A 27532-nucleotide genomic window follows, 5' to 3' on the forward strand; every position below is an offset into this window, starting at 1 on the left:
GTGATAGTTTTGCCAGTCTCTTTGACAGAATAAGTAAATGTCTACCCACCACTGAGGTATTTAATACTGTCTGGATTCAAGGTTGCCTTCAATTTGTATTTTTTTTTCCCTCAGATAGTTTGTATTTCTTACTGCTTTTTGTACTGCTAATAAAAATTACTGGGTTTTGCTTTCTTTCAATTTTTTGTCATTTCCCCCTATTTTTTATTTTCTTTCTATTTTATTTTTTTCCATTATCAATTTTGCTTGAATACAGAGTTATTTTGAATGTAAGGTGACCAAATGCATTCTCATAGTTATTTTATGAAGAAAAGTTTTAATTGGCCTAATTCTTCACTTCATAACAAATAAGTTTCTGATATTTATATTAATTTCCAATCTTTTTGTTTCTGGCTACATAACGCTAAAAGTATACTTATCTTTGCACTCAGCATACCTGGATTATTCTTCTATTTCTTCTGTTCATCTGCATGTTTTTTTCTTTAGAAAGACATTCAGTATGAAGGATCATGACTAAACAGCTTAAAATATGTGTGTTCTATTCTTCCAGTATCAGCTACTGTATTTTACATTTTATTATAGGCTAAGAGAAAGCAATGAAATAGCAACTACTGTAGTAAGCTGCTCTACATTAAGTGCATCAAAGAAAAACATAAAAAAAATCTTTTAAGTTCAAATCTCTAGAGGATTAAAAATGTACTATCCTAGGTTTAAACAGGTTTGGCATCTAAACTAGTGGTCTTGTCTCTTAGATTACTCTCCTGTCAAAGTACACCTTTTTTTGCTGTTAACAAAATATGCTGCAGAACTCCCTGTACTTCTGACGGCATAAAGTAACTATAGGCATGGAATAACATGTGAGGCTAGTGAGAAAGAAGTACCTGCATGTTAACGAGTTTGTAGTAGATTCCCTTTCTCTCAAGCAATTCAAAATGGTTCCCTTGTTCTGTGATAACTCCATTTTCGAAAACAACTATAAGATCTGCATTTCGGACTGTTGACAGTCGATGAGCTACTACAACTGTGGTGCGTCCTTCCCTTGCCTAGAAAAAACAATATTTAATATCAGTATTTCTAAGTATATTCAAAAGTTGATAGAATGTTACAAAGTTACAAACCTTAAAGTTTTAAAAATGCTGAAAGTTTTTATATTTAAGCCCATAATTGTTCATTTAAACCTCAAAATCTGTGAAGGACAGTTTATACTTAGAAGCATTAGAAAACATTTCACACAGACTTGTGAAAAATGTCAGTGTTTTATACTCTTAAATCATTTTCAACTCAAGTATCTTCACGGGAAATAAAATTCTCTAGAATTTAATGTGAAATACATTTCAACTAACTACCTGTCTTTGGACAGGTAAGTCTATCACAAATTATGTGTCAAAGGTCACAGCTTGCCATTGTAATTACCAGGCTGTATTAAAATGATCAAGAAACTTTTAATTTAAATAATCAAAGTAATAATTCCAAGCAGTGGAATTTTGTTGGAACCTGGATGGAGTTAATCGTCAGTGATGTCCCTCAAGGGTCCATACTGGGATCCACACTATTTAGTATCTTTGTCATTGACATAGATAATGGGATTGAGTGCACAGCCAGTAAGTTTGCAGATAACACCAAGCTGAGTGGTGTGCACTTGATTCACTTGAGGGAAGGAAGGTCATCCGAAGAGAACTTGAACAGACTTGAGGAATAGGCCCATGTGTACTTCAGGAAGTCCAACAAGGCGAAGCGCAAGGCCATGTATCCGGGTCAGGGTTATCCTCAATATTAATACAGACTGGGGGATGAATGCATTGATAGCAACCCTGCAGAGAAGGGCTTGGAAACACTGGTGGACGAAAAATTAGACATGAGCCTAAAATGTGCACTTGCAGCCCAGAAACTCAACCGTATCCTGGGCTGTATCAAAAGAAGTGTAGCCAAAAGGTCAAGAGAGGTCATTCTCCCCCTCTACTCTGCTCTGGAAAGACCCTGCCTAGAGTACTGCGTCTGCCTCTGGGGTCCACAGTACAAGAAAGATGGAGCTTTTAGAGCAGGTCCTCAGGAGTGCCACAAAAATTATAAGAGGGATGAAACACCTCTCCAGTGAAGAAAAGGTGAGAGAGTTGGGATTGCTCAGCCTAGAAATAGAGGGCTCTGGGGAGACCTTATTGTGGCCTTTCAGTATATAAAGGAGGCTTGCAAATGGAGAGAGACTTTTTAACTGGGCCTGTAGTGACAGGACAAGGGACAGTGGTTTTAAACTGCAAGAAGGTAGATTTAGATTGGAACAAAGGAAGAAATTTTTTACAGTGAGGGTGGTGAGACACTGAAACAGGTTGCCCAGAGAAGCTGTGGATTCTCCATTGTTGGAATGTTCAAGGGCTTTGAGCAGCCTGATCTAGTGAAAGATGTCCCTGCCCAGGGGCAAAGGGGCTCGACTGGAAGGCTGAGGTATTCACTGCCTTCTTTGCCTCAGTCTTTACTAGTCAGACTGGCCTTCAGAAATTCAAGGACCTGGAGACCAGTGAAAAGATCTGGAACAATGAACAGGCTGAAACAGACTGCCCAGGGAAGTCACCATCCCTGGGGGTGTTTAAAAGACATATAGATGAGGTTCTTAGGTTGGACATGGTTTAGTGCCCGAGTTAGGTTAATGGTTGGACTTGATGATTTTGAGAGTCTCTTCTAACCAAAATGATAAAGGTCCCTTCCAACTCAACCATTCTATGATTTTATGAGTCCCTATATTTTCTGCAAAGGTTTATGAGATAACTTTATAAGATAATGTGACCGAGAAAAGCTAGACAAATAACTTCTCTATTAAATGTATTTCCATTAACAATTCTCCTCAAACTGTCTTTCTCTATCCAACAGCAATGGGAAGGATTACAGTATTCCAGCAGAATCTGATTGAGTAAATTCAGAATACCATTTGGGGGTACAGATCCAGTAGGAAAATACAGACTTGCACCAGGGATCAGCTGTTCCTTAGTGAGACAGATCTACATTAAGAACAAAACAAGCACCCGGAAGTATTCATGCTAACTGATACAAATGTTCCCTTGGAGCCTTTCATGCCAAGTCACTGCTACAATCATTTATGACATGCTGGTAGCACTTGCCATGTGTGTCAGGCTTCCACATAAGTTAATTAGATAGGTGACTGACAACAATATACATGTCAATAAGACAAATTATTGCAGGGGATGGTGTTTATACCAAGAAAATGTGGATTTTAGCTTAATAATGATGAAAACATATTTCAATCTTCTCACTTGGAACAAGACTCCTCTCTGTAATGCCTGCAGGATCTAAAAATTCTCTGTACAGAGACTATTTACCAAATCCAAGTTTAACTTTTTTGTTTTAAGGGTCTCTATTTCTCCCAGCTGTTTAAACAAATGTCTGGGAAAAAAGTAAATATTAAGCTCCTGCTTACCTCCTTCATTTTAGAACACTACTGACCTTGTCCAGTGCTGCCTGCACAACTGATTCACTCTCAGTATCCAAAGCTGATGTCGCCTCATCAAGCAGAAGAATTTTAGGATTGCGAACCAGAGCTCGGGCAATTGCTATTCTTTGCTTCTGACCTCCACTCAGCTGTGCCCCTCTTTCTCCAACCATGGTTTCAAACTTCTACAAGACAACCACACAAAACACTCAGTGGCACAGACCTTGAACCAAAGAAAGGCAGTGAAAAGAAAATGCATATGGGTATTTGTAGCCCCGGCAGCATCCTCTCATTCCTCAAAAACGGTACAGTATAAACATCTACTTGGTTACACCCGCCTAATCATTTGTGTCCCTAGAATTCTCATAGTTCTTCAAATGCTCACCAAATCATGACCTAAAGTTGAAAAAATAATGTTATGCTCCAAAGTTATGAGGAAACTCTGCACAGCTCTGCTTATTCACAGCTCCAGGGATAGCTTGCTCTGTTCCTGAGAATCTTTTCTAAGAACTATTTGAGACAAGGAGGTTGAGGAGAAATTATTCAGCAGGACAGCTGCTTTGCTTACATGGGGTAGCTTCATAATGAAGTCATAAGCATTTGCTTCCTTGGTGGCTTTTTCAATCTCTTCCATGGTGACGTCCTCACGGCCATAACGAATATTTTCTGCAATAGTAGTAGCAAAGAGCACAGGCTCTTGATTCACCACACCAATAATCTCACGCAGATATCTTACATTTAGGGTCTTAATATTGTGTCCATCAATGGTAACCTAAACCAAAGAAAAAAGACAAAAACTGTTAGACCTAGGTGTCTTGGTGAAGGAACCTCTCACCCCAGGTCGGAACAAGGGAAAGGTGGCCAGAACTAGACTTCCAATTACTGTGACACACAGAGCAGTCATCTCACTTGTGGTACCTTACCGTGCCTTCCTTGGGATCGTAAAATCTCTGGATGAGCTGGACAGTTGTACTTTTCCCACAGCCACTGCCACCAACCAGGGCCACTGTCTGGCCACAGCTGACCTTGAGATTCAAGCCCTTCAGTATCTGTGCAAGTAAGAAAGGTAACCAAAACCATCAGAGTATGTAAAAATGTCAGTGTCAATGTGAAGAAACCCTAAAGACTACAATAAAATAGCCTTTATATTTATAGCAGAATCTGGTACAAATTAAAATCTATAAACACATGAGTTTTCATTTTGGATAACTGATGATTTCAGCTTAATTTTCTTCATATTTGCGTCACAACTGGTCCAATATTAATATATTATACAACATACTTCACAGTTATCCATATAATGAACCAGTTCATATGACATGATAATAATAATATGATTAGTACTCATAATTATTGTATTTAAAATATAATACAGGAACAAAGTGATGAAATAATTCTGTATTATGTTGCCTCACCATGCAAAATACAGGAAAACTATTGTACAGTAAAAGTCATGGTTAAAAATGAGAGAATATGCTCTACATTGCATTGGAGGGAAAGACATTTTAGTAATCTCAAAGCATCCTTTATTTTTCCCCTTTTGATTGGGATTGCTGATGGGGCTTCTTTACAAGTGACATTTCACTGCACAATAAACAACCTTTTTGTACTAGTCAAGCATAAAATACAGCATTTCACAACCCTCCTTTGGACTCTTACAAGGGGTAAATGTAGCTCTTCAGTGCCATGTAGCTGCTCTTTCATTTTACTTTCAATAATATAACCTGTATTGGGCTGTGTAATGGGGCTGGAGAACAGACACAGAGTTAGCATGTCCACACCATGTGTATTTAATTTTGTCCACCTTTCTGCTTATCCAGCTCACCTGAGTAGTGAGAAGGTACAACAACAGGAAAAAAAGGAATAAAGTGTTTTTGTTTCTACTGTACTTGACAAAAGGTGTACAGGAGTCTGCACATCTTTCACTGCTTTGTACAACTTCTGTGGTTGGAAATGTATATTGAAATTGAGAAAAACATATTTTTTGCTAATCAGTCTTCTGGAAGGAGTAGCCTACAATGAACCATGCATAGCTAAATGTCAGCATCTGTATCATGGATAAGTGCATTTTTACATTCTAAATGTACAGCCATGCACCGATATGCTCTAATACTCTCCCAGCGTACTTCCCAATACCTTGAAGCTCTGTGTCCTTGTCACCGTCTGTTTCTTCCTAAATTTCTACCCTCAGCACTACCATTGCCTCTTCACCCTCAGTAGCAATATTTATCTGCTTTACAAGTGAAATATATCTCACTGTTTAGGAACAAGAGGCATAGACAAATTACAACTTTTAGTATGCCTTATTTTGCTATAGTATTTTTAGATCAAAACAAGAAATCCAACATAAGTAAGAACAACTGAAAATTTACGAAGCAGTCTTATTTAATCTTCTGGTCATAATGCTATTGCTAATTTAGTTTATACCTTCTATAGAACAACTAAACAAATCTAATGTAAATAAAATAGCAAATAGAAGTTGATCTAAAACTTGTACATTATCACCGATTTCAGTGGACTACTGACTTCTTCCTGTACCAAAATAGAATCTATAACTAAATCCATTTAAGCTGTTTTTAACAACTTAAAGCAGAGAACAGAGAGTAAGGACAGCAAATAAATCAAGCTAGTGAGATAGGAAGTAATTTGAAGTCTTAATTGTGCCTGTCTTTGCTGTACTTAATCCCACTGAAGAGAACAGTTAACTTGAAATTTAGGCAGAGACAAACTACCCTGAGTTATTTGACATCCTTGTTTTTCTGTTTACTATAGTTTACTATAGTTGAAAAACTCAATAAATGCTTGGTGTGGCCTTAACTTCCTATAATTATTATCTCTGAAACCATGGGGAAGAAATCTCTATTTGTATTGTCCCTGTATAAACTTAGAAAATAATCCACTGAGTTGTTTTTTAATTTATATTTCTATATGAAGAAAAATGAAGCACATTCACTTCATTCACTTTCTTGATAGAAGGAAAAGCTATAATATTTAACATATTTATGACTAAAAATGGCTTTAAAAGAAAGCTCTGTATCTTTTCTGCCTATCGAAAGTAAGAAAGATCCCTTTATCAGGGTCAGTAATTTTCCTTCAAGGAGGGAAGGAAGTGGTTACGTAGTGCAAAGACTTGGGGTAGATGCCTAAATTCAGATTCTGATAGCAATAAATCTTTAAGTTTTATTGCATAGCCACACTGACTGTAGTTTTAGCCAGAAAATTATTCAGAAAACTTAAGATTAAGCTAAGGTGTAAATAATTCTAGCTAATTCACTGTGATGGTGAGACAGTCTTATACAAATTAGAGAATCAACTTGGATTTGTTATGTTTTCAACAAAATTTTATAAATGTGACTTTTATTTCTTTTTCTAACAAATGATCCACATGTTTAACTGTAATATGTATACAGTTTCATTTACAGTACCTCAACATCTGGTCTGGATGGATAATTGAAGTAAACGTTTTGGAATTCCACATTCCCTTTAATGCAGTCTGGTTTGTAACCTGTTTCTGAATAACTGTCAATTTGAGGTTCCTGTGCAAAATAAAATAAATTAAAACAAACTCACTCATTTCTGAATGATTTTTTTCATAAAGAAGTCCTAGAGCGCACCATTATTCTGCAGAGATATTAAATGTAATTTTAAAGTAATTTAGGTGAGATTTCTGAAACATGTAAATTGCATGATGTTTTGCTGGCTCACTACGTTGATGATCTGCTCATGCAAGTATATATTTCTAATTTCTCTATTTAAGCTTTTGTGTGGATTTAGTACCTTGTCTTTAAGACTGTACCCACAGCTGGCCATAATTTGAGATTTATTTTACTGTGTGATGATTCACCTGAACAAATCATTGTTAATGAGCTGTTCATACACTGTTCATTTGTAGATTTGCCGTTTCTACTTAAAGAATTTGTGTGAGAAAGAACCAATCCACTGAAACACTAAGAAGAAACACTGGATTTGTTTCCATCCAGGGTGGGTCTAGAATTTGAAACATGTCTTAACATGTCTTAACAATAACCCAAAACATGCCATTTGCATGTCATAGAGCTTTATTAGCTAGTAAAATCACAGCTTCCCTGATTTCCGACTCTCTCGGCAACTGAAACACATATCTGGGTTCCAGGTTGTGTTTTATCTATTTGCTGACACACTAGTGGTGGTGACGCCGATACCTCAAAACATATGCTCATATACCTACATTGGCTGTAATCTATATAGCACCATAGACATGCCCTTCATGATAAAAACATGAGAGGATACCTCCAACACCAAGTGATTCAGATATCCAGTACTTTTAGCTTTGAAGAAAGAACTGATAACTCTAGAGGACAAACAGGAACTGACTAATAACAACACATTCTATCTGCTTTTTGTTTCTATTTCTGCTTATTTTACACATTATTTATCCTTAATGACTTCATATCCATAAATAGTGCCTGTACTTTAAAAAGAAGGGTCTCTCTGTTTTGAAATGAGAGTGATGGCGAAGATACTTACATTGTCTATTATATTAAAGATTGCATAGGCAGCTCCTCTTGCAGCAGCAAATGCCTCTACACTTGGAGCAGTCTGCCCAATACTGAAAGCTCCAATCAATACAGAGAAAAAGACCTGAAAGAAATGTTTGTGGTGACATATATCAACTCTTATTTAAGCATAGAATTGCATTTATTTATTTATTTACATTAGGTATCTTTGGGTCAGGAGGTTCCATGCTAATTAAGACATGTCTAAGGAATCTAGAATTAAAGAAAAAAATGAAAGGGTCTCTCTTAAACAGAGAATAACATCAAGAAAATGGCTTTTAAGATTCATCTGAGAGCTGAGCTCCTGCACAATGTGAGTGTTGCAAACATATTGATAAGAAGTTAAAAAGTGACTGAGACCTGCAAAACCTGTGCCAAAAAATGTGTAAGTATTCTTGATGTCTCAGGATTTATTGTACTAATTAATGCTTTGGCAAAAGATGTTCCAAAGGTCAGAAAGTATATTGCATGTCTTCCAATGCAAGAAAGACAGATATGCAAAGCACTATCATGCTGTTTTCAAAGTGACAGTGAAATAGAAGTATACAAATTCAGATTCTCCCTCATAAAATAATAAAATGTCCCTCTGCTGTAATGAGAGTGACTGCAAGCAAACAAGAACAGAAAAAGAAAAAAATACATTATTTTCTCAGAGAAGCTCTCAGGTTAGCATCAAACTAAAAGTAATAAAAACACACTGTTCAGAGATCATAATAACAGCCACGGTATGTCAGAGCAAAGGTCTGTCACACCCATTACTTTCATCTAACAGTGTTCATTCACAAACGTCATACCTAATAAGGCAATGTTCTCCTGTTCATGTCATAAAAACACCATTCGGAGGAACTACAACATCCACAACAGAAATTGCAAATACTTTGAACTGAAAAAATTACATGCAAAGGCATACATCTCATTGAGATGCTCTGTATGCCAGCCTGCATTTTAAAAATACAGTCAGATTCAAAAGAGCCACTAACACATATCAGAGCCATTTTTCACAAAGGTCAGTGATTCATAAATAAAACAAATCAGGTAATTTAAAAAATATATACATTTATACACATGGTCTCCTGGCTGGGCTTCATCATGGTTAATGAAGTTATTCTTCTTACAATGTTGGTTTGATATTTCATACAAAATTAAAATGGTTGAAGAGAAGAATTTAAGCTATCACTTATACAGCTTTCTTCCTTTGGTTAGACTGAGACATATTGACTAGTCATGAGTATATTTTCCTCTCCCTTGTGTTCTAAAAATATTGAGAAGGGATTCCAAGCTCTTATGGTGCAAAAGATAAGAAAAGTATCCATACAATCATCTACTCAGACCACACAACAGTTAAAAAGTATTTACTTCTGCATTGTGAAAATCTATTTAGCCTCACAAACCTGTAAACAAATAGCAACTAGGAAGGACACCGTACTTCAGTTTTTGTCTGAACAGTTTCTATATCAGTCTGGTCTTATGAAAGTAATTAAATAATGTAGAAACAGTTAAAATAGCTTGTTTTATTTAGCTTGATGTAGATTTTGAGATACTATAGAAACAACATGCGGATTTTTGTGTTGATAATCTTTTTGTTAAGGAGATGCTATTTTGCCCGTTTTGGCTCATAATTCTTATTAAACGCAAATAAGTTCCCAAGATAGTCTTTAATGTATTTTCTTTAGTATTTCTCACTATTATTGCGAATTTCCTCATTAATACTTACTGTAAGAACTTTGCCAATACTGTAGTCATCATTTAAGACCAAGGTAGTACCATACCAGAATGCCAATGCATATGACGCATATATCAGTAAGAAAGCAGCACCCATAGATATATTAGAAGTAATGGCCTTTTTTATTCCAATTCGTTTAGCATCTTCTAAATTTTTATGGTATCTGGAAGGAACACAGAAGTTCAAAATAGACTCAGACTTTTAACATAGCACGCAGCACCAAAAACTCTGTGGGTGAATTAGAAAAAGAACACTCAAAAAGTACAACAAGATATAACAAATATATAACTCAAGACTGTACAAAGGTAAGCCCAGTAGTCAGTCACAGAGACTTTAAGGTAACTCCTAAAAAGGCCAACATCAGTCAAGCTGGTATACAGAAAAAAAGAAGAGCACTGCAGTGCAGGGACTGGCATTCAAGTTTCTTAACCTGTGGGACAGTGAACTTTGATCATAAGCCATTCAGGACAGGTTTGTAGATTATAATTGTTAGCTTAATATAAAAGAATGATGTTTTACAGTATAGTGAAAATCAAGATATTGTTTACTAGTACCTTCAGAATAACTACTGAGTAATCAGATTACCAAGGATACCATCGTCTCTTCTCATGGTAGGGCCTTTTTTTTTTGTCTAAAGCTCTCACTGTGTGGTACTTAGTTTGTACGCTTTCTAGAGTAGAGACAATATATTAATTTATTTTGTTATTTTCTAGAAAAATAATTAATTGTCTTTCAAAATGTAGTTAAACTTATAATCCATAGTGAAACCTGTAACAGACCACTTGGCATTACCTGAAAATGCAGGAAGCACAAGATTTACTTGTTTGACAGACTTTCAACAGCAAAGATACAAAAAAATTTCAAACCATTTGAAGTGAGTACTTTAAAATCAGCTGACAAAAGCAAATATTGCTCTTACCTTTTAATTTCTTTGTCCTGTCCTCCAAAAGCTATTACAGTACGGATTGCTGCCAGAACCTCCTCTGCAACAGCACCGGCTTTTGCGTATGCAGCTTGTTCTTTGTCAGTGAAACTAGAGAGAATCTAATACAGGATCAAATTTTTTTACTTGAGAAAAATAGAATGAGCTCAAACACTCCATAATAGTTTTTATCACAGTTACTTTCTTCCAATATGAAGACTTTCGATTATATTATATATGAGTGCGGAATGTTCAATATCAAAATTCTTAAGTACCTCATGAATCCAATCACATAATTCAACATTACCCATTCTCAACAACTAAGGGCTGGATTTTTCAGTCTGCTTTCACCCAGTGCAGAAGATTAGATGACGACTCATACTGAGCTGGTGTGGTTCTCCCCAGGCAGATCTCCTCAGCTTATTCTCATCTCTGGCTACCTTAGCTGGAGGGCTCTATGGTTTACTTTAATTGGCCACAGTCCATGAAGACTCTTAGCCTGCAGACATACTTAGCACATGCTTCTCTACTCCTACCTTTTCCACAGTATAGTCACTCAAGATAGGGAAGGATTATATGAACTTTGAAATGCAAGAAAAATAGATAAATAAAATAAAATTTAAAAATAAATAAATAAAAATCTGAAGGCTTTCAAACTACAAACGTAAGTCACCAATCCCATGGTAATTTAGTATTTGTCTCATCTAAGTCTGCCTAAAGTTTCTTACCAAAGCCGTTAACAACTCTGAAAATAAATTCTATGTCTAAGACCAAGGCTTGGTCTAATTTAATTATTCATGAGGTGGAATTATTCCTTCCAACAGAACAGGCAATCACGTGGATGAAGTTTAACAGTTACAGATGTTGATTCCACTCATATATCTTGTTTTCTTTTCTATATAAGAATATGCCATATTGGCTGAAACAGCTTTAAATCAAACAAATCTGCACAATCTACAGGAATTATAATATTCAAACTACATGAAGGTACTTATATACAGTTCATCTGAGAGGTTATGTGCATAGACACGGTCTAAAGCTATAATTGTTCTAAGCAATACATTCTAAGAGTAAGAATTACAGATACGTAGATTTATTTCATTATCTCTGTTTAATATAAAACTTGGCACTGAATGTATGTTAACCTACCTTTGCCCACATGGCTGCTGAAAGTCCCAGGACAGGACTGACTGCTAGTATTACAAGGGTTAATTTCCATCCTCTTATGAGACCAACAATAAATCCGGCTATAAACGTTGTTAATGATTGAATAAGCAATCCAATTTTGTCACCTATCCCATCATTAATTTTGGAGACATCACTGAAAAACAAATTACATCCAGACAGGAAGGAAAATGTAGAAAGTACAAGAAAGCTTTTCAGTTTTTTCACATGGGCATCTCTGTAGAAGTCAATCTTTATTATTCAATTACTTCCAAACAACAGTCTGCTTCAAGATAAGGCACTATATAGTGTGCTCAAGGAAAAATTCACATCTCTTGTGAAAATGTAATGCTATAAACCTGGTTTTGTCTCAAAAGGCTGAAATTCTGCCTACATTGCAAAATTACTCTCACTTTTTTTTGATCTCTTTGGAAACTGTCGGATATTTGGAAAGAAAAGATAAAGCCTTTCGTGAAGGCAAAGGGAAAGGAATAGCTTGCATGCAATTAAAACTGTCCACCCTGCTGGGGTCAGTCAGCACTTTATTCAGTCCTCAATGTGCGTTGAAATTAACTATGTTTTCTCTTCATGAGGTAATCTCGTAGGCTGGGCTTCATCCATCCTCAGAGTTTAAAGGAACTTATGAAAATGCTTTTCTGATGTCGTTGTGACAGTCCAGTATCAGAAGCATTAGCAGTTCAGTCTCTGAGACTCTCCATGAGAAAACTTGAAAACTTCATTGGACAATGAAACGATTCAATTTAATTTCACAGTGAAATTTCATTTCACAATGAAATAATTCAATTTACAAATAAAAAGAAAAAGTTGTAACTCATACGTGCTTCATAAGATAAAATAGCATTGGGTAAGGTACGGCGTACTTACTCTAGAAGACGAGTGTTAAGTTCTCCTGCATCATTTACATCAAACCATCCAATTTCCTGTCTTATAATTGCATGAAAAAAATTTTGTCTGATTTTTTTTATTTGCCGGCCTGCTGCTAGAGTCCAAAATGAAGTTTGGATATAAGCAGCAAGGAAAACACCAGCTCCTAATGCAGAATAGTAGTATGCATATCTGAAAGAAAAAAAAAATTTAAAGGGCAAAATTGTCTGAAATTAGTTTTAATTACCTCACTGGTTTGCATTTAGCTTCATGCTTACTTCTTCTGTCTTGGTCCTGAATTAGAATTTACATGTTTTTACTAGAGTTTACATTTTCCTGTAAAACTTGCCAAGTTTTCTATGAGTAGTATATTAATATCAGTTTTTAGATAGGCAATAAATGAAACAAAGCTATCGTTAGACAGGAATTACTTTTTATTTTTGTCAATATAGTATATATTTCCTCATAAGACTACTTCAGAACTATATTTTAGACACAATACCCTTTTCACTTAAATGTGTCATTTATAAAAATGCCATAACATTTTTGTTTTACCACATACAGACAGACCTAATCATATATGCCTATAATCACACACATTTACAGCATATGACATGGCTATAAATATAAATATAAATACATACATTCATGGTGGCTGTAAGTATTTCCTGGTTTGAGAATACAACACAACTATATATATATCATCTATTGCAGGCAAATGTCACTAGATCAAAAATTATTTTGCTCTCCAGTTTATTATGAACTGATACTTTAAAATAATTGAGCTCTGTGCTATGAGCAGGGTGTCTAACCAACACCAAGTGCATGATCCACTGTATTTCTTAAACTGGAACTAAATTTAAGCCACAGTTATAAACTGTTCAAACATAATCAAATCAGATATGATTTAATTCAGAATTGACATCAGAATCAGTTACAGGTGAACTTAACCCAGAACTAAACCATAAAAATATAACTGAACTGATTCTCTGTTTGTAAAACATGACCAAAAACAATGGCTAAATATTAATGGTTACATGTAATTGCAAGACTACTGAATCTATATAAAAGCAAATAACTAGCAATAAGCTTTAAAGCTCTTAGGACTTTCACTCACTCTTAGTAAGGTATTCATACTGATTCTTTAAAACTGTAGCGTGAAACTTGGCAGGAGCAAATTGCAGGAATTTGTGTGCAAATGCTCTGCTCAAAAAAGGAGAGAATGGCTTTATAGATGAAACATGCAATTTTAATCCAGACTTTTTTGTGGCTAATTTCTGTATGAACTTAAATTCCCTTCCACTGCCACTTCATTAAAGCCAGTATTATTGCACTCCCTCTTCAGAGCATGAACGAGGACTTCAGAATATTTGTTCCAGAAAAGTTTTGCCAAAATTACTTTAAAGAAACCTTCTTGCTGTACTGTGAATTATTTTCAAGCAAGTGTAATCCTGCAAACTGATAACAAACAACATCATGGTCTGGGAGCACTAGTGTGTCCAGGTTCTGTAATACTGTCATGATAGCCAATGATACTCTGAATGGCCAAGAGCAGCATGGAGGTGAAGAACATGGCTATTAAGACAAAACAGGTTTGTTTATTCTGAATTGCCTTTCATACATCTGAGAGTTGCACCTCTGTGTGCCTCACTAGTTAAAAGTTAATGTAAAACTAACTCAGTGTCATACAGTTTAGTCAGGGACTTCGGAGCAATGCTCATTATGAAATGAACTTTACCTAAACTGTTTAATAAAAAAATGTTAATACCTAACTGAATGCTGGTTAGTTGAATATTGACCTTAGTCATCTTTAGCTCCATTAAAACTCTACACAGAAACTACTAAACTAAACCCATGAACACTCTTTCTAAATTCAGCAGTAACTACTTTAGACAATTACTTTATGATGTTACATCACTTCAAATGATTGTTTTATGCTTGGACTTTGTTTCACAAGAAATTGTATCAAAGGGATTTATATATTTGCCAGATTCTATGCTGAAGAAATAGATTCTGTAAATTCACTGCTGAAACTTAATAGAGAGTAAACGCTCCCTGCATTGTAAAATAATGGTTCTTTTTCGCTTGAGAAATAGTTGGGTTTTAGGAAAACTGTTGTTTGAGTAACAAACACAACCAAGTCCACGTGTATAGTTCAGTATTTGAGCACACCTGTGTGAGAACTTTGTCCCTGTAAACAGTGTTTATTATCATTTGACCTGCTGGCAGGTGTTCTTAGAGAAACAGGGGCTGGGTACAAACAACTGCTTCTTCAAACCAGTGAACATGCTAACTCGAGGCACTATCTAAAAGCTTTAGAAAAAAGAATCTCTTCCTGTGCTGCCAATAAGTAATATATTCCTCATTCAACAATTTGTTTCTAAAGAGAAACTTGAGCTGCTTTTTATTTATACTTGTACTTTCAGAGTTAATGTCTAAAATACTAGGTGGCATACATGGTGTTAATAAAAGATGTCCCTCAAATAGACCATCTTTTAGGGTCATGAGAACAGGCAGTTCTCAATGTTTAGATGTTGATGTAGATCTATATTCACATTTACACTTTGTGTCAGTTTGTCTGTTTCCTGTACTCTTTGTTCTTTAAGCAGCAGCAAATCCTAGATGATCGCCCAGTGAGAACAGCAGGAGGATTCCTATTGTTTTTAGTTGAGATGATGTGATATGAGTTCAGAGATTAAAAGAACAACAAACCATTACTCAAAAATAGTTATGATTGGTTGTTGGTCTAAAAGGCTTATAAATGACACATTAAAATACACACTATTCTTATGCTACAACGGTCAGTAATACCTTGTGTAATTCTATTACATCCTGCTTTAAAATATATATGTTTGAGTAGAAAAGAAAATAAAAAAAGAAAATACGTTGATTTGAAAGCTGTGTATTCACCCATGCACGAACTATTTTGTTGTGAAATTTTGCCATCAAATTTGCTTTCAAGTCACTGGGCACTTTTATATCCTGCTGAAGGTGTGTAAGCATTACTTGCATTCATGTCAGAGACTGACAGAAATGTTGCAGGAGCAAGAAACTTCATATGCCTGTACTCTTACAAAACATAATTCCCAGTTCCCTGCTAGTTCATTCTCATTACATATGAGTTCTTCATTTCTAAGCAACAGCCTTTTCCTAACTAGCTCTTGCTGATTTATTTCAGAGTAAAGAAACCTTTTTGGTAAAAATAGTTTTTTAAAATTAGAAACTTAACTACTCGATATAAATCATCTATAAGTTTATACCATTACCAGAAATGACAATGCACTTCTATATAAAACATCAAGAGATAAGCAAATGCCTTTCCTCTTCCTTCTCTTCCGAAAAAACAATTGCCTTGAGCACATCAGCACTCCTGCAATATCAGATTTTTTTCAATACCTAATGAGGAACAGACTTAAACCTGAAGAAAAGAAGCTGAAGTGGTACAAGAAAATGCACTTGAACTTTAGACATCCGGCATAAACCAAGTCCATGGACAGTGGTTAATAAAGCCCCATAACAAAACACATCTATTGGCAACTGATGTTTCTCCTGATTTGCCCTTTTCTTCATGAAGCTTTGTACTAACTATTGTCAACTCTAGAACGCAAGATTTAAGTTTGCATATGATCTAACTCTGTCTTTTCTGTAATCCAGATAATTTAGTTGAGCTTGATGTGTTGGCACCAAAGTAGGTACTATCTGACAATTTTAATTCTGCCTTTTATCCGTGAATCACCGTAGCTCAAGAAACCAATGGATGATAATCAACATAATTTTTTAGCATAACAGCTACTGTTTATAAAATCAGAGGAAGAGAAGGAAGAAGGATGGAAATACAGATGGCACTAGGACACATGTGGATGAGTGAGAGCAAGAAGTTATATCAAAATTGTTAGGAATGGCTGAGGATGTTCAAGAACTCTCCCACTGCCCCCAATAATTTCATGTGTGAATCTTTAGTTACATACATCATTCAAACTACCATTGCTTTTATGTTGTTTAAAGCATGCAAAACATCTGTGACTAGATATATGTGCCTACATTAAAAAAGAAAAGGAAATATCAATTTCTAATTACCTTGTCATATCTTCTTCCAGTGTGGCAAAAATATCTGAAGAGGAATTCACTGCAGAAATGTTTTCTTACAAAGGAAGAAAAGAGTAAATATTTTTAATAGAGCAAGTTTTAACAAATTTGTTTTTCTGCATGCAGTTCAGTGAATTCGGAGTTGCTACATCTCCTTTTGAATCAAGCTGATTTTAATGAAAGGAGGAGTGTGATGACTTCAGGCTTCTACCTATTTAAAAACAATGATTGTACTAATAATAGGTTAGTCATAACTCCATTGACTACAAAATTACATCAATGTTTTGAGAAGACTGCAGGTGCAGCATTTTGCATTTGCACGGTAAAAATCTGATTGTACTTGGGAAGGAGTAAATCCTAAACTACTTGTTCTGATGAAGGCAATATGCCTGTATTTCTGTCTTACAGCACCATAATAAGAGAAAAAAATGGATGCAGGACAGAAGACAATCACATCTGTTTTCTGTATCACCATAGATATTTATTAAAATGTTTAATAAAATTGTATTAGATAGTATTTCAGGCAACAAACCTGTTCACAAGTTTAACATCTAACATGTGACTTCAGAGGACAATGCAATCTGGTCTGTCCATTGATACAAAAGTGACAGTGTCACTCCTACCTCCTGTATCCAGCATTGCACATCTGCCCTACTTTGTCTTTGATTTCATATTTCTGATTTAGAAAGAAAGGCTATTCAACAAAATGAGAAAACAAGTACTTTTATTTTTGGTAGCATATTTTTGGTTGGTTTGCTTACTGATCTGATTCACTTTATGAAATATAATTTTCAGGATTGATGTGAGGGAATCAACAGGAACTCATTTTGAAGAAAAGGAAAACTAGCCTCTTTCTATTTATCACAGTCACAGTTAAACATGATTTATTAAATGTGCATTGTAGTAGTTAATTTGAAAAAAAATCTACTAATGCAGAAACTAAGAATTCTGAGGAAAAAAAAATCATAGTGTGTCTCTGTTATAGCAAACACAAGAGTTACTAATTTGCAAGATAGTATAGTAGCAAGTTGGGTTTCTGACATCAATATCCCATGTAAAGATGATTGAATCTCCTTGGCTGTTTTTCACATATGAGCCATTGTTCTCTTCATAGAAAATAAATTCTTACCTGGAACATTTGTGCCTCCAGAAGAAACAAAGCTATCAGTCATATCACCAAAAATTATCATCATAATAGGTAGACTGCTTCCATGCACTATTGCCAGGAGACTGCCTACTATCATCAGTAATTTATCCAAGCAACTGGAGTATCGAAACTGTGGGTGAGAAGATAAATTCATTCTAACTGTGGTATTAGAATGCTAACACAATGTTCTGTATGCAAAAGCTGGGATGTCTAGAAAAAGCTATCAACTGTACACCTAGTGTCCCAAAACTACAACTTTATCTGATTAGAAATTTGGTTTACAAAACAATTTAAATGCACAGGAATAAAACATTCTAATATAAGCACCTTTATACTACAAACTCTCAAAACCAGAGAAGTGTACTATTTCAGTGTATCAATATCTGCAACTGGGTAAGAAAATGAAAACAAGGTGTAAGAAATTTTCCCTTTTGAAGTTTGATATTTGAAGTTCAAATTATAAGAAATTTTAATGGCATTATCCTATTTGAGGCAATAATTATTGTAAATTCGTTATTATGCAGTCATAAAGCTGTTCCTAATGTACCATAGACATTATCAAAACTTACTGAAATCCTAAATAACTCTTGCTGTTGAACTTTATTAAGTTTGAGCTCATCTATTACAAAATCATTTGCTTTATTCTGTACTGTAAAATACTAAGTTTATTGTTGTAAATTATAGCACTATGATGTAATTGTAGAAGTTCAAGCCTATGTAACAAAGCAGAAAAATGGGTCATTGGCCAGCATCACAGGCTATAAGTTTATTTTTGTTATTTGCCATATCATTGCTGTGCATTATGCACACTAAGCCTACAAAATGTTAAGTGTTTCAATATTACGAAGAGTACCTAGGATTCACTTTAATTCAATATTAACACATTGCATTACTTTAAAATAACAGAGTCACCAAGGGCAAATCGTGCTTGACAAACCTGATCGCGATGACACCAAACTGAGTGGGGAAGTGAACATTTCGAAAGGGAGAGCTGCCCTGCAGGATGACCTGTACAGGCTGGAAGAGCTGGCTGACAAGAGCCTTATGAACCTCAACTAGGACAAGTGTAAGGTCTTGCACCTGGGAAAACATCATCCAGGAGGGCAGCACAGGCTGGGATCTACCCACATGGGGAGCAGCTCTGTGGAAAGGGACCTGGGGGTTCTGGTGGATGACAAGCTCAACATGAGTGAACAGAGAGCTGCCAACAGGATGCTGGGCTGCGTTAGTGAGGGCATCACCAGCAAGGTCATTATCCTGCTCTACTCAGCGCTTGTCAGGCCACAGCTGGAATACTGTGTTCAGTTTTGGTCCCTGCTGTTCAAAAAATATGTGGGTCGAGAGAAGGGCCAGGAAGATGATCAAAGGATTGAGAAGCCACCATGTGAGGAAAGGCTGAGAGAACTGGGCTTGTTCAGCCTTGAGAAAAGAAGGCTTAGGGGAGACCTCATCACCATGTTCCAGTGTTTAAAGGGTGGCTACAAAGAAGATGGAGACTCCGTTTTTACAAGGAGTCACATGGAAAAGACGAGGGGTAATGGGTACAAGTTATTCCCAATCGGAAATTCCGATTGGACTCAAGAGGGAAATTTTTCATTATGATAACAATTCAGCCATTGGCATCACGTCCCCAGGGAAGTGGTGGATTCCCCAACACTGGACACTTAAAAGATTCAGCTGGACAGGGTGCTGGGCCATCTTGTCTAGACTGTGCTTTTGCCAAGAAAGGTTGGACCAGATGATCCTTGAGGTCCCTTCCAACCTGGCATGCTATGATTCTATGATATATACAGTAAATTAAAACTTTCTAGAATTTAAGGTACTTTTTAAGGCACTTTTTAACTGTAAGTATCATCAGTGCCATGGAGTTGCACTTTACTGCTGACTCAGGTGATGAAAAATGGTTAATGGGGCTGACTAGTGTGATTAGTACCTGACTCAAATAATTTAGAGGTCAAGACTACACATAATCTTAGGTACACAAGCACACTTTTCATTATATCTGAAGTGACTGAACATGGAAATCCCCACCTTTCTCAAACAAAAATCTAGTACAGCTGTGTTTAGCATGGCAGCTTACTAAGGCAAGATGGCTAAGAATCCATGTCAGTAATAAGACAAATTCTTTAACAAAACTACATCCAAAGAAGAAATGTTTGATTGCTGTAATTTATCACATGTTCTGTAGTATCAAAGTATTTGGTATAGGAAAAATGATACATGCAGTACTCTTAACATAATTTAAAACATTTTTTGTGTACACTTTGAAATCTGCATACATGTGTATATATATGTGCACATATATATATATATATATATATATATATATATATATATAAACTTACCAGTTGAAATGGGCTGACCATCTTAGGCTTTTCTGCTTTCTTCTTCTTCTTCTCCTTGCTTAAAAGGTATGGTAGTTTTAGTGCATTTAAAAAGCAAAAAGATTTCACAGAAATACTAATGCAGTGTATTAATGAAGTTCAATTAAAGTATAATTATGAAACAATTTTGCAGAAAACAATTGTGTGTAAATGATTTATTGAGCATTCTTGGGATATTTTTATTTAAGCCTGCAGGTATATAAATTGCATCAGCTCCTGCTGCTATAAATTTAAGTCAACATCTTCCCAGTTCACCCCTCTCAAGGGGTGAACACCAAAAATGGCTGGTGGTTCCACTATCTGATCGGGGAAGTTGTGAACTGAAGCAGTATATAGCTTTCAAAATGGGAAAGCAGAAGATAACTTATAAAGTCAAATTTTTTGCACATGAGGGATGAGAAATAGAGAAAATGTTCAAGGACTGCAAAATACTGATTCCTTTCCATACTAAAAATTTTAACACGCTTTTTAGCTGATGACATAATTGTATCCCAGATGTTTATTCTGACATCCTTTCTGCAATATTATAGAATTGTTTTCAATAAACTGTAGTCAATACTGTGGACACAGTCCTTAAAAGAAAAAAGATAAATGGTCTTCTGCACCAAATAAATGTGTCAATCAATGATACTTTCAAATTGATACAAAGCTTTCTGTTATTAGACTTTCCTGATAAAATAAGCAAAATTTAAAAAATTAAATAAAAATCTGAAATAATTTAACCTTATAAGCTTCAATATAGAACATATTTGCAATATTTAAGAATACTTACTGTTTGTCCTCAGATTCATGACCCTGGTTGAAGGCAGTGATCTCATAACTATTTCTATTTGCAATACGCATCTGCTTCTTTTCATCTTCAGAATGCATTTTAAATTTATTTAAATTAGCTTCCTGTAAAACAGTATCTTACTGAAGAATACACAACCATTAAGCCAAGAACAGTAATATCAATAAGGATTTGTTTGAAACAAAAATATAGATACTTATTAAAATAAAAAAGTTATTAATGTCATACGTTGTAAATGAATCCTCGTCATAGGCAAGTATAAACCTGTGGAAACAAAGCCAGATATTTGGATTTTGCTTACAAACATGTACATTTTGTATTTCTATCTATTTGATAACTGTGTGTCCTTCCTTTAATTTCATTTGAAGGATATAAGCATTATATTTTCTGTAATTCAGCACAGACATACAAAATAAATGAGAAAGTAGAGGTTTATTTAAAAGAATGCACAGTTATTTGGAATTTTCCCAATTCAGTTATCAGTGAATTTTACAAATATCTCTGATTTAAAAGAAAAATACATTGACTTACGGTGAAGGTTGTTCTTGGTTTGTGCGTAGTTCTCTGAAAGACTGTTCAAAAATCAGACGAATTAATGTGGTTGAGGACGTGCACCATGACTGGACTTTGCTCTTATGTAAAACAGAGATGATGAACAGCTTTATATATTTTTTTTTTCTTGTCCTTCCCCCCTCCCAGTTCCATTGCCTCGCATACTTTGGAGAGTAAAGTTTAAGCACTTTGGACTCTGCCTCCCTTTAGCGTATTTAACAAAGAAAGTTATTAAATAAATGGTTATTTCATTGTCACCTGGCAAAATAAGCCTGAACAATCTATTATTCCACCAGGAGAAGTTCCCCTTATCACTGTTGGCTTAATTATGTCCCTTAAAACTCCTAGGAATTCATTTTTACCTTATTAGAGATGGTGCTGAATACTCCAAGTTACTCTTACACTTAAGGATGAATCCATTCTTTAATACACAGTGAGAAGGAAACCAAATAACGGAAAAGGAGTGTTTTATTCTTTTGTTTCTTTTACCTTCTTCTAAGTCTCATCCAGAAAAATATGACCCATCTAACCTGAAATAAAACAGGATTTTATTACAGTTCATATCATTTTTCATTTGAATAACTGCACAGCAGCACGAAGAGTTTCAGACTCAGTTTAGAAATGGTTTGGGAATATCTATGGTGCTCAATTAGATTTGTGAATGTATGCTCAGATTCTAAACTCTTCAAAATCATGAAATATATTGTTTTTATCAGTAGGAATTACTTCAATTAAATAAATTAATTAAATAAAATCAACTATTTAAAACATTTAAAATAAATTAATTGCACTTCTTAACTTATTTCAATGCATATAGTAAAATAGATATGTTCAACACCTTTACAGTAATAAAATTTACGAAAAGTTAAATAAAAATCCCTATTCTAGAAGACAAGAAAATTTGCATGAATTTCTCTGTATGTCTCCTGTCACTTTACTCAAACAAAACTTACTCAATCTGATAATTAACGAGAAGAGAGAACTTTTGTTCCTTTTGGTCATGCTTACCTGTAATCTCAAAATTTTGATAAAACTGAGTACATTTACAGTGTTTAGGAATACAAAGAGTCTTATCAGAGTGAGGATTACTTTAGAAAGGGTAGTTTACCATTGTCTGTCAAACAAAATATAAAGGATTAATAAATATAAATATTGTCTGTTTATGAAAAGTCATCCTGAGATATTTGTTTAGACTTCTGTCACACAGTATCACAGTATCACAGTATGTTTGGGATTGGAAGGGACCTCAAAAGATCACCCAATCCAATCCCCCTGCCGGAGCAGGAACGCCTAGGTGAGGTCGCACAGGAACATGTCCAGGCGGGTTTTGAATGGCTCCAGTGAAGACAGGGCAGCCTATTCCAGTGCTCTGGCACCCTCACTGAGAAGAAGTTTTTTATCCACAGCAGTTAACAGGAAGACTTCTGGGTTTTAACTTCACAGAATCACAGAATCACAAAACGTTAGGGATTGGAAGGGACCTCAAAAGATCATCCACTCCAATCCCCCTGCCAGAGCAGGAACACCTAGATGATGCTACACAGGAATATGTCCAGGCGGGTTTTGAATGTCTGCAGAGAAGGAGACACAACCTCTCTCAACCTACTAACCACCCCCCTTTTAATACACCCCAGGATGCCATTGGCCTTCCTGGCCACAAGGGCACAGTGCTGGCTCATGGTCATCCTGCTGTCCACCAGGACTCTCAAGTCCCTTTCCCCTACACTGCTCTCTAACAGGTCATTCCCCAACTTATACTGGAACCTGGGGTTTTTCCTACCCAGATGCAAGACTCTACACTTGCCCTTGTTATATTTCATTAAATTTTTCCCCACCCAACTCTCCAGCCTGTCCAGGCCTCACTGGATGGCAGCACAGCCTTCTGGCGTGTCAGCCACTCCTCCCAGCTTGGTGTCATCAGCAAACTTGCTGACAGTGCACTCTATTCCCTCATCCAAGTCACTGATTAATATATTGAAAAGTACTGGTCCCAGTACCTACCCTTGAGGGACACCACTAGATACAGGCCTCCAACTAGACTCTGCCTGATTGACCACAACTCCCTGGCTTCTTTCCTTCAGTCAGTTCACAGTCTACTTTACTACCCGATCGTCCAGACCACACTTCCTCAGTTTAGGTGCAAGAATGCTGTGGGAGACTGTGTCAAACGCTTTACTGAAATCAAGATAAACCACATCCACTGCTTTGCCATCATCTATCCACCTGGTTATGTCCTCAAAAAAGTCAATGAGGTTGGTCAAGCACAACTTCCCCTTGCTGAAGCCATGCTGACTGCCCCAAATGACCCTCTTATCCTTGACATGCCTTGAGATGGCACCAAGGATAAGTTGTTCTGTCACCTTTCCAGGGATGGAGGTGAGGCTGACCAGTCTATAGTTACCTGGGTCCTCCTTCTTGCCCTTTTTGAAGACTGGAGTGATATTTGCTTTCCTCCGGCCCTCAGGCACCTCTCCCATTTCCCAAGACTTGGCAAAGATGATGGAGAGTGGTCTAGCAATGACTTCAGCCAGCTCCCTCAGCACCCGGAGGTGCATCCCATCCGGACCCATGGATTTACGGATGTCCAGATTGCTTAATTGCTCCCTAACCCAGTCCCCATCAACCACGGCTGACTCCTCCATTGTCCTGACTTCCTCTGGGGCCTCAGCGGTACAGGGCTTCTCAGGACAGCCTCCGGCAGTGTAGACAGATACATAGAAGGCATTCAGTAACTCTGCCTTCTCTGTATCTTCTGTCACCAGGGCACCCACCCCATTCATCAGTGGGCCTACATTGCCTTTTGTGTTAGTTTTATCTGACATGTATTTGAAGAAGCTCTTTCTGTTGTCCTTGACCCCTCACGCAAGATTTAATTCTAAGGAGGCCTTAGCTTTCCTGGTTGCCTCCTTACATCCTCTGACAACAGCCTTATATTCTTTCCAAGTGGCCAGCCCCTCCTTCCATGATCTGTAAACTCTCCTCTTCCACCTGAGCTTACCCAGCAGTTCCCTGTTTAACCAAGCAGCTCTCCTGGCTCCCTTCCTTGACTTCCTACATGTCGGGATGCTCTGATCTTGAGCTTGGAAGAAGCAGTCACTGAATGCTAACCAGCTATCTTGGGCCCTTTTACCTTCGAGTAACTTTTCCCACAGGATTTCCCCCAGAAATTGCTTGAAAAGGCCAAAGTTGGCCCTACTGAAATCCAGGGTTGCAATTCCGCTTGGTATTCTGTTCCTGTCACATGAGATCCTGAACTCCACCATCTCACGGTCACTGCAGCCAGTGCAGCCCTCAACCTTTATTGCTTCAGCCAGACCCTCCTTGGTAGTGAGGATGAGATCCAGCAGCACTCTTCTACTAGTTGGCTCATTCACCATTTGCATGAGGAAGTTATCATCAATGCACTGGAGGAATCTCCTGGACTGTGGCTGGCTGGTTGAGTAGTCCTTCCAGCAAACATCAGGGTAGTTAAAATTCCTCACAACAACCAGGGCCTGTAATTGCGAGGCTGCTCTCAGCTGTCTGTAGAACTTGTGTGCCTAAGTGCTTTGCTGGACTTCATCTTAATGGACTTTTTCCACCATTCCAGATGCTGACTTATAATTAGTTTGTTCATGAAGTATTAAGACATTTTCACATAAGGAGAAGATTGGATAAGTAAATTTGGAGAAATAAATGCATGGAAACAGTCTGGAATAATTAATAGTGAGTACGATTCTTTAAAATACAGAATGATCTGTGTTATGTAACTTAACTGCAGTCCAAAAATTATGTTATAATGATGCAAAATACAACTTAAAGACTCTTGTGAAGAACAGAGCTATACTGACAAGATGGGTGAATGGTCTGTAAGAGCAATGATTTAGAGAAGTATTTAAGGTTCATCATAGTTTATTGTTACAGTACAATCTCTCATTGCAGTAGAGTGTCCAAGAGAGAGGATTCAAACCATGTATTTATATCAAGTAGGAGAGAGGAATCAATTCATTTCAAGAGACCTAATAGTCATCCTTCAAATATACAACAAGTTCTTATGCTCAAAATTCTAAAAATATGTGTTAATAAAATAAAACTATGTCAGGTAAAAGGAAATTGGCTATTACTATAAAAGAGAGTGTTGAATAAACTTTATGAAAACTTGCAAGTATTCTCATATAGAAAAGATATCTGGCAATTAGGATCATCATAGAAGTAATAGCATCCAAGAGATACTGTTCTGTCTTGAACTAAACAATTTCCATGAAGGGAAATGGAGCATGGAAGCAGCCACCCAATAGGTGCAATGAACCTGGGAACAACTGCAATTTTTTAAGTGAAACTAGATATTTTCCTCTTGTATAGGCTTTAATTTAGACAAGGTCAACTCTCCTGATCCTATGAGTCACTTTCCAGAACTTTCAGCTGGCTAAAATTTCTTAAAACATTTACCACACAACTCAATGGAGGTAGCTCTTCAAGCGGCAACTGTCATTATCTTCACAGAGTACCGGTGTGGGACAGGGATGGAACATTTAGCAGAGTTTTGGACAATCCCTGTGCATGAACCTTATCAGCCATTTTGCTCTTGCTTGTACAATAGGGGTTTGAATTGTACAACAGTTCCCATATCAGCAGATTCCTGCTTCTTCTGATCATAGGATAACAAAGTGGTTTGGGAATGAATTTTGAATAGTTTATGAGCCTTGAATAGCTCAAAGGTCATAGATTGGTTGTCTGTTTAAATCCATCTTCTGTGGGAAATGTCATGACTAGTAAGTAGGAGAAAAAGATGTTTTCTCTCTTTTTCGACTTTTGAGTAAACAGGACACTCTGCTTTCAAAATGTTTAGAACATCTTTATTTTGCGCTAAGTCAATGTCCATTTGATACAGACAATGTCTACCCAAGAGTTGGTGATTCAGGGATTCAGCCTACAGAATTAAAAAGAAATCTCCCTTGATGATGGCAAAGATTGGTTAAAGCTGGGAGTAAACTACTTATTTAACCAACTCACCTTGAGACAATTTTATCCCACAAATCATACATTAGACGCATGTATTTTTTTAATCTGATACAGGCCAGCAAAGAGGATGACCAACTGACACATGATATAAGAATAAACCACTGTCACAGAAATTTTAATTGAACTTTGACATTAAGAGTGGTAACAGTGTGAAACAACAGCATGATAACTTCAACTTTTTAAAAAAATAATATCAATAAAATCTAACAATTTTAAGCTTATCAATAAAAATAGCAAACAACAAGAAACCAAAGGAAATATTTACTTACTTGTTTATTTATCACTGAAGTTATTAAATATGACTTAATGGTGCATTAATGTGTGAGGATTTTAGTTTTCATAATCACTGCTTGCAGTATAGTTGCATTTAAAATAATTATTTTTCTAGCTAATGATATACCAAGGAGCTTGAATGAATTTTTCTTTTCCCTAACTTTGATTGGACACCTCTTACCATGCACAAAGAGCCTTTGTAAGCTCAACATACACAAAAGTGTTCGGCAGTTACTGATTACTTACTACACACAAAAGATAACTTAAATTAATGAAATACTAAATGAGTGTCAGTATGCTCAGTGACCTAAATAAGGAAAAGTCTTTGCTGGCCAGGAAGTTCTCAGTGAGGTGGGTTAGGGCTGGTTTCTGCCCTTGGAATGGATCCTCATGGTGACTGAACTGCTGTCTTCCAAATCCCTGCTTTTCCCTTAGGATTTTTCTCCTTTTGATTATGATGTTTTTCCTCTTGAATCCTTGAACTGCTGCCTGGCTCCATCTCAAGAGTTTTACCTCTGTCTGCAGTTTTACCACTCTTAACATGCAGAAGTCCACCCTATCAACTTTTTTGGAGTTCTTACTCAGAATTTAGCAATTTTCTCACAAGTCTGAGAGAGGGTTATGCAGCTGT

General features: G+C 36.3%; 1 protein-coding gene across 24 annotated transcripts in view; it reads right to left on the reverse strand.

The window, feature by feature from the left end:
* The window catches only part of LOC102094962 (ATP-dependent translocase ABCB1), a 70774-nt gene that overhangs the window by 22227 nt on the left and 21015 nt on the right, over nt 1-27532 (reverse strand). For 4 of the 24 annotated variants that reach the window (XM_065050924.1, XM_065050923.1, XM_065050922.1 and 1 more), the window contains 17 exons: nt 21990-22157; nt 21607-21707; nt 21304-21339; nt 21058-21179; nt 20247-20304; nt 17884-18031; nt 16746-16809; nt 12669-12860; nt 11769-11940; nt 10617-10741; nt 9689-9860; nt 7946-8059; nt 6865-6975; nt 4363-4488; nt 4008-4211; nt 3454-3624; nt 882-1043 (listed from right to left, as the gene is read on the reverse strand). In XM_065050924.1, coding sequence (XP_064906996.1) covers nt 882-1043; nt 3454-3624; nt 4008-4211; nt 4363-4488; nt 6865-6975; nt 7946-8059; nt 9689-9860; nt 10617-10741; nt 11769-11940; nt 12669-12860; nt 16746-16809; nt 17884-18031; nt 20247-20304; nt 21058-21155 — 1917 coding nt within the window. In that variant the 5' untranslated portion in view covers nt 21156-21179; nt 21304-21339; nt 21607-21707; nt 21990-22157. Of the gene's footprint in view, nt 1-881; nt 1044-3453; nt 3625-4007; nt 4212-4362; nt 4489-6864; nt 6976-7945; nt 8060-9688; nt 9861-10616; nt 10742-11768; nt 11941-12668; nt 12861-16745; nt 16810-17883; nt 18032-20246; nt 20305-21057; nt 21283-21303; nt 21340-21606; nt 21708-21989; nt 22158-27532 lie in introns of those variants that run through there. The other 20 variants (XM_065050930.1, XM_065050929.1, XM_065050925.1 and 17 more) reach the window with 12 other exon arrangements.

The sequence above is a fragment of the Columba livia genome, chromosome 2, assembly GCF_036013475.1.
Source record: "Columba livia isolate bColLiv1 breed racing homer chromosome 2, bColLiv1.pat.W.v2, whole genome shotgun sequence".
NCBI classification, from domain to species: Eukaryota; Metazoa; Chordata; class Aves; order Columbiformes; family Columbidae; genus Columba; species Columba livia.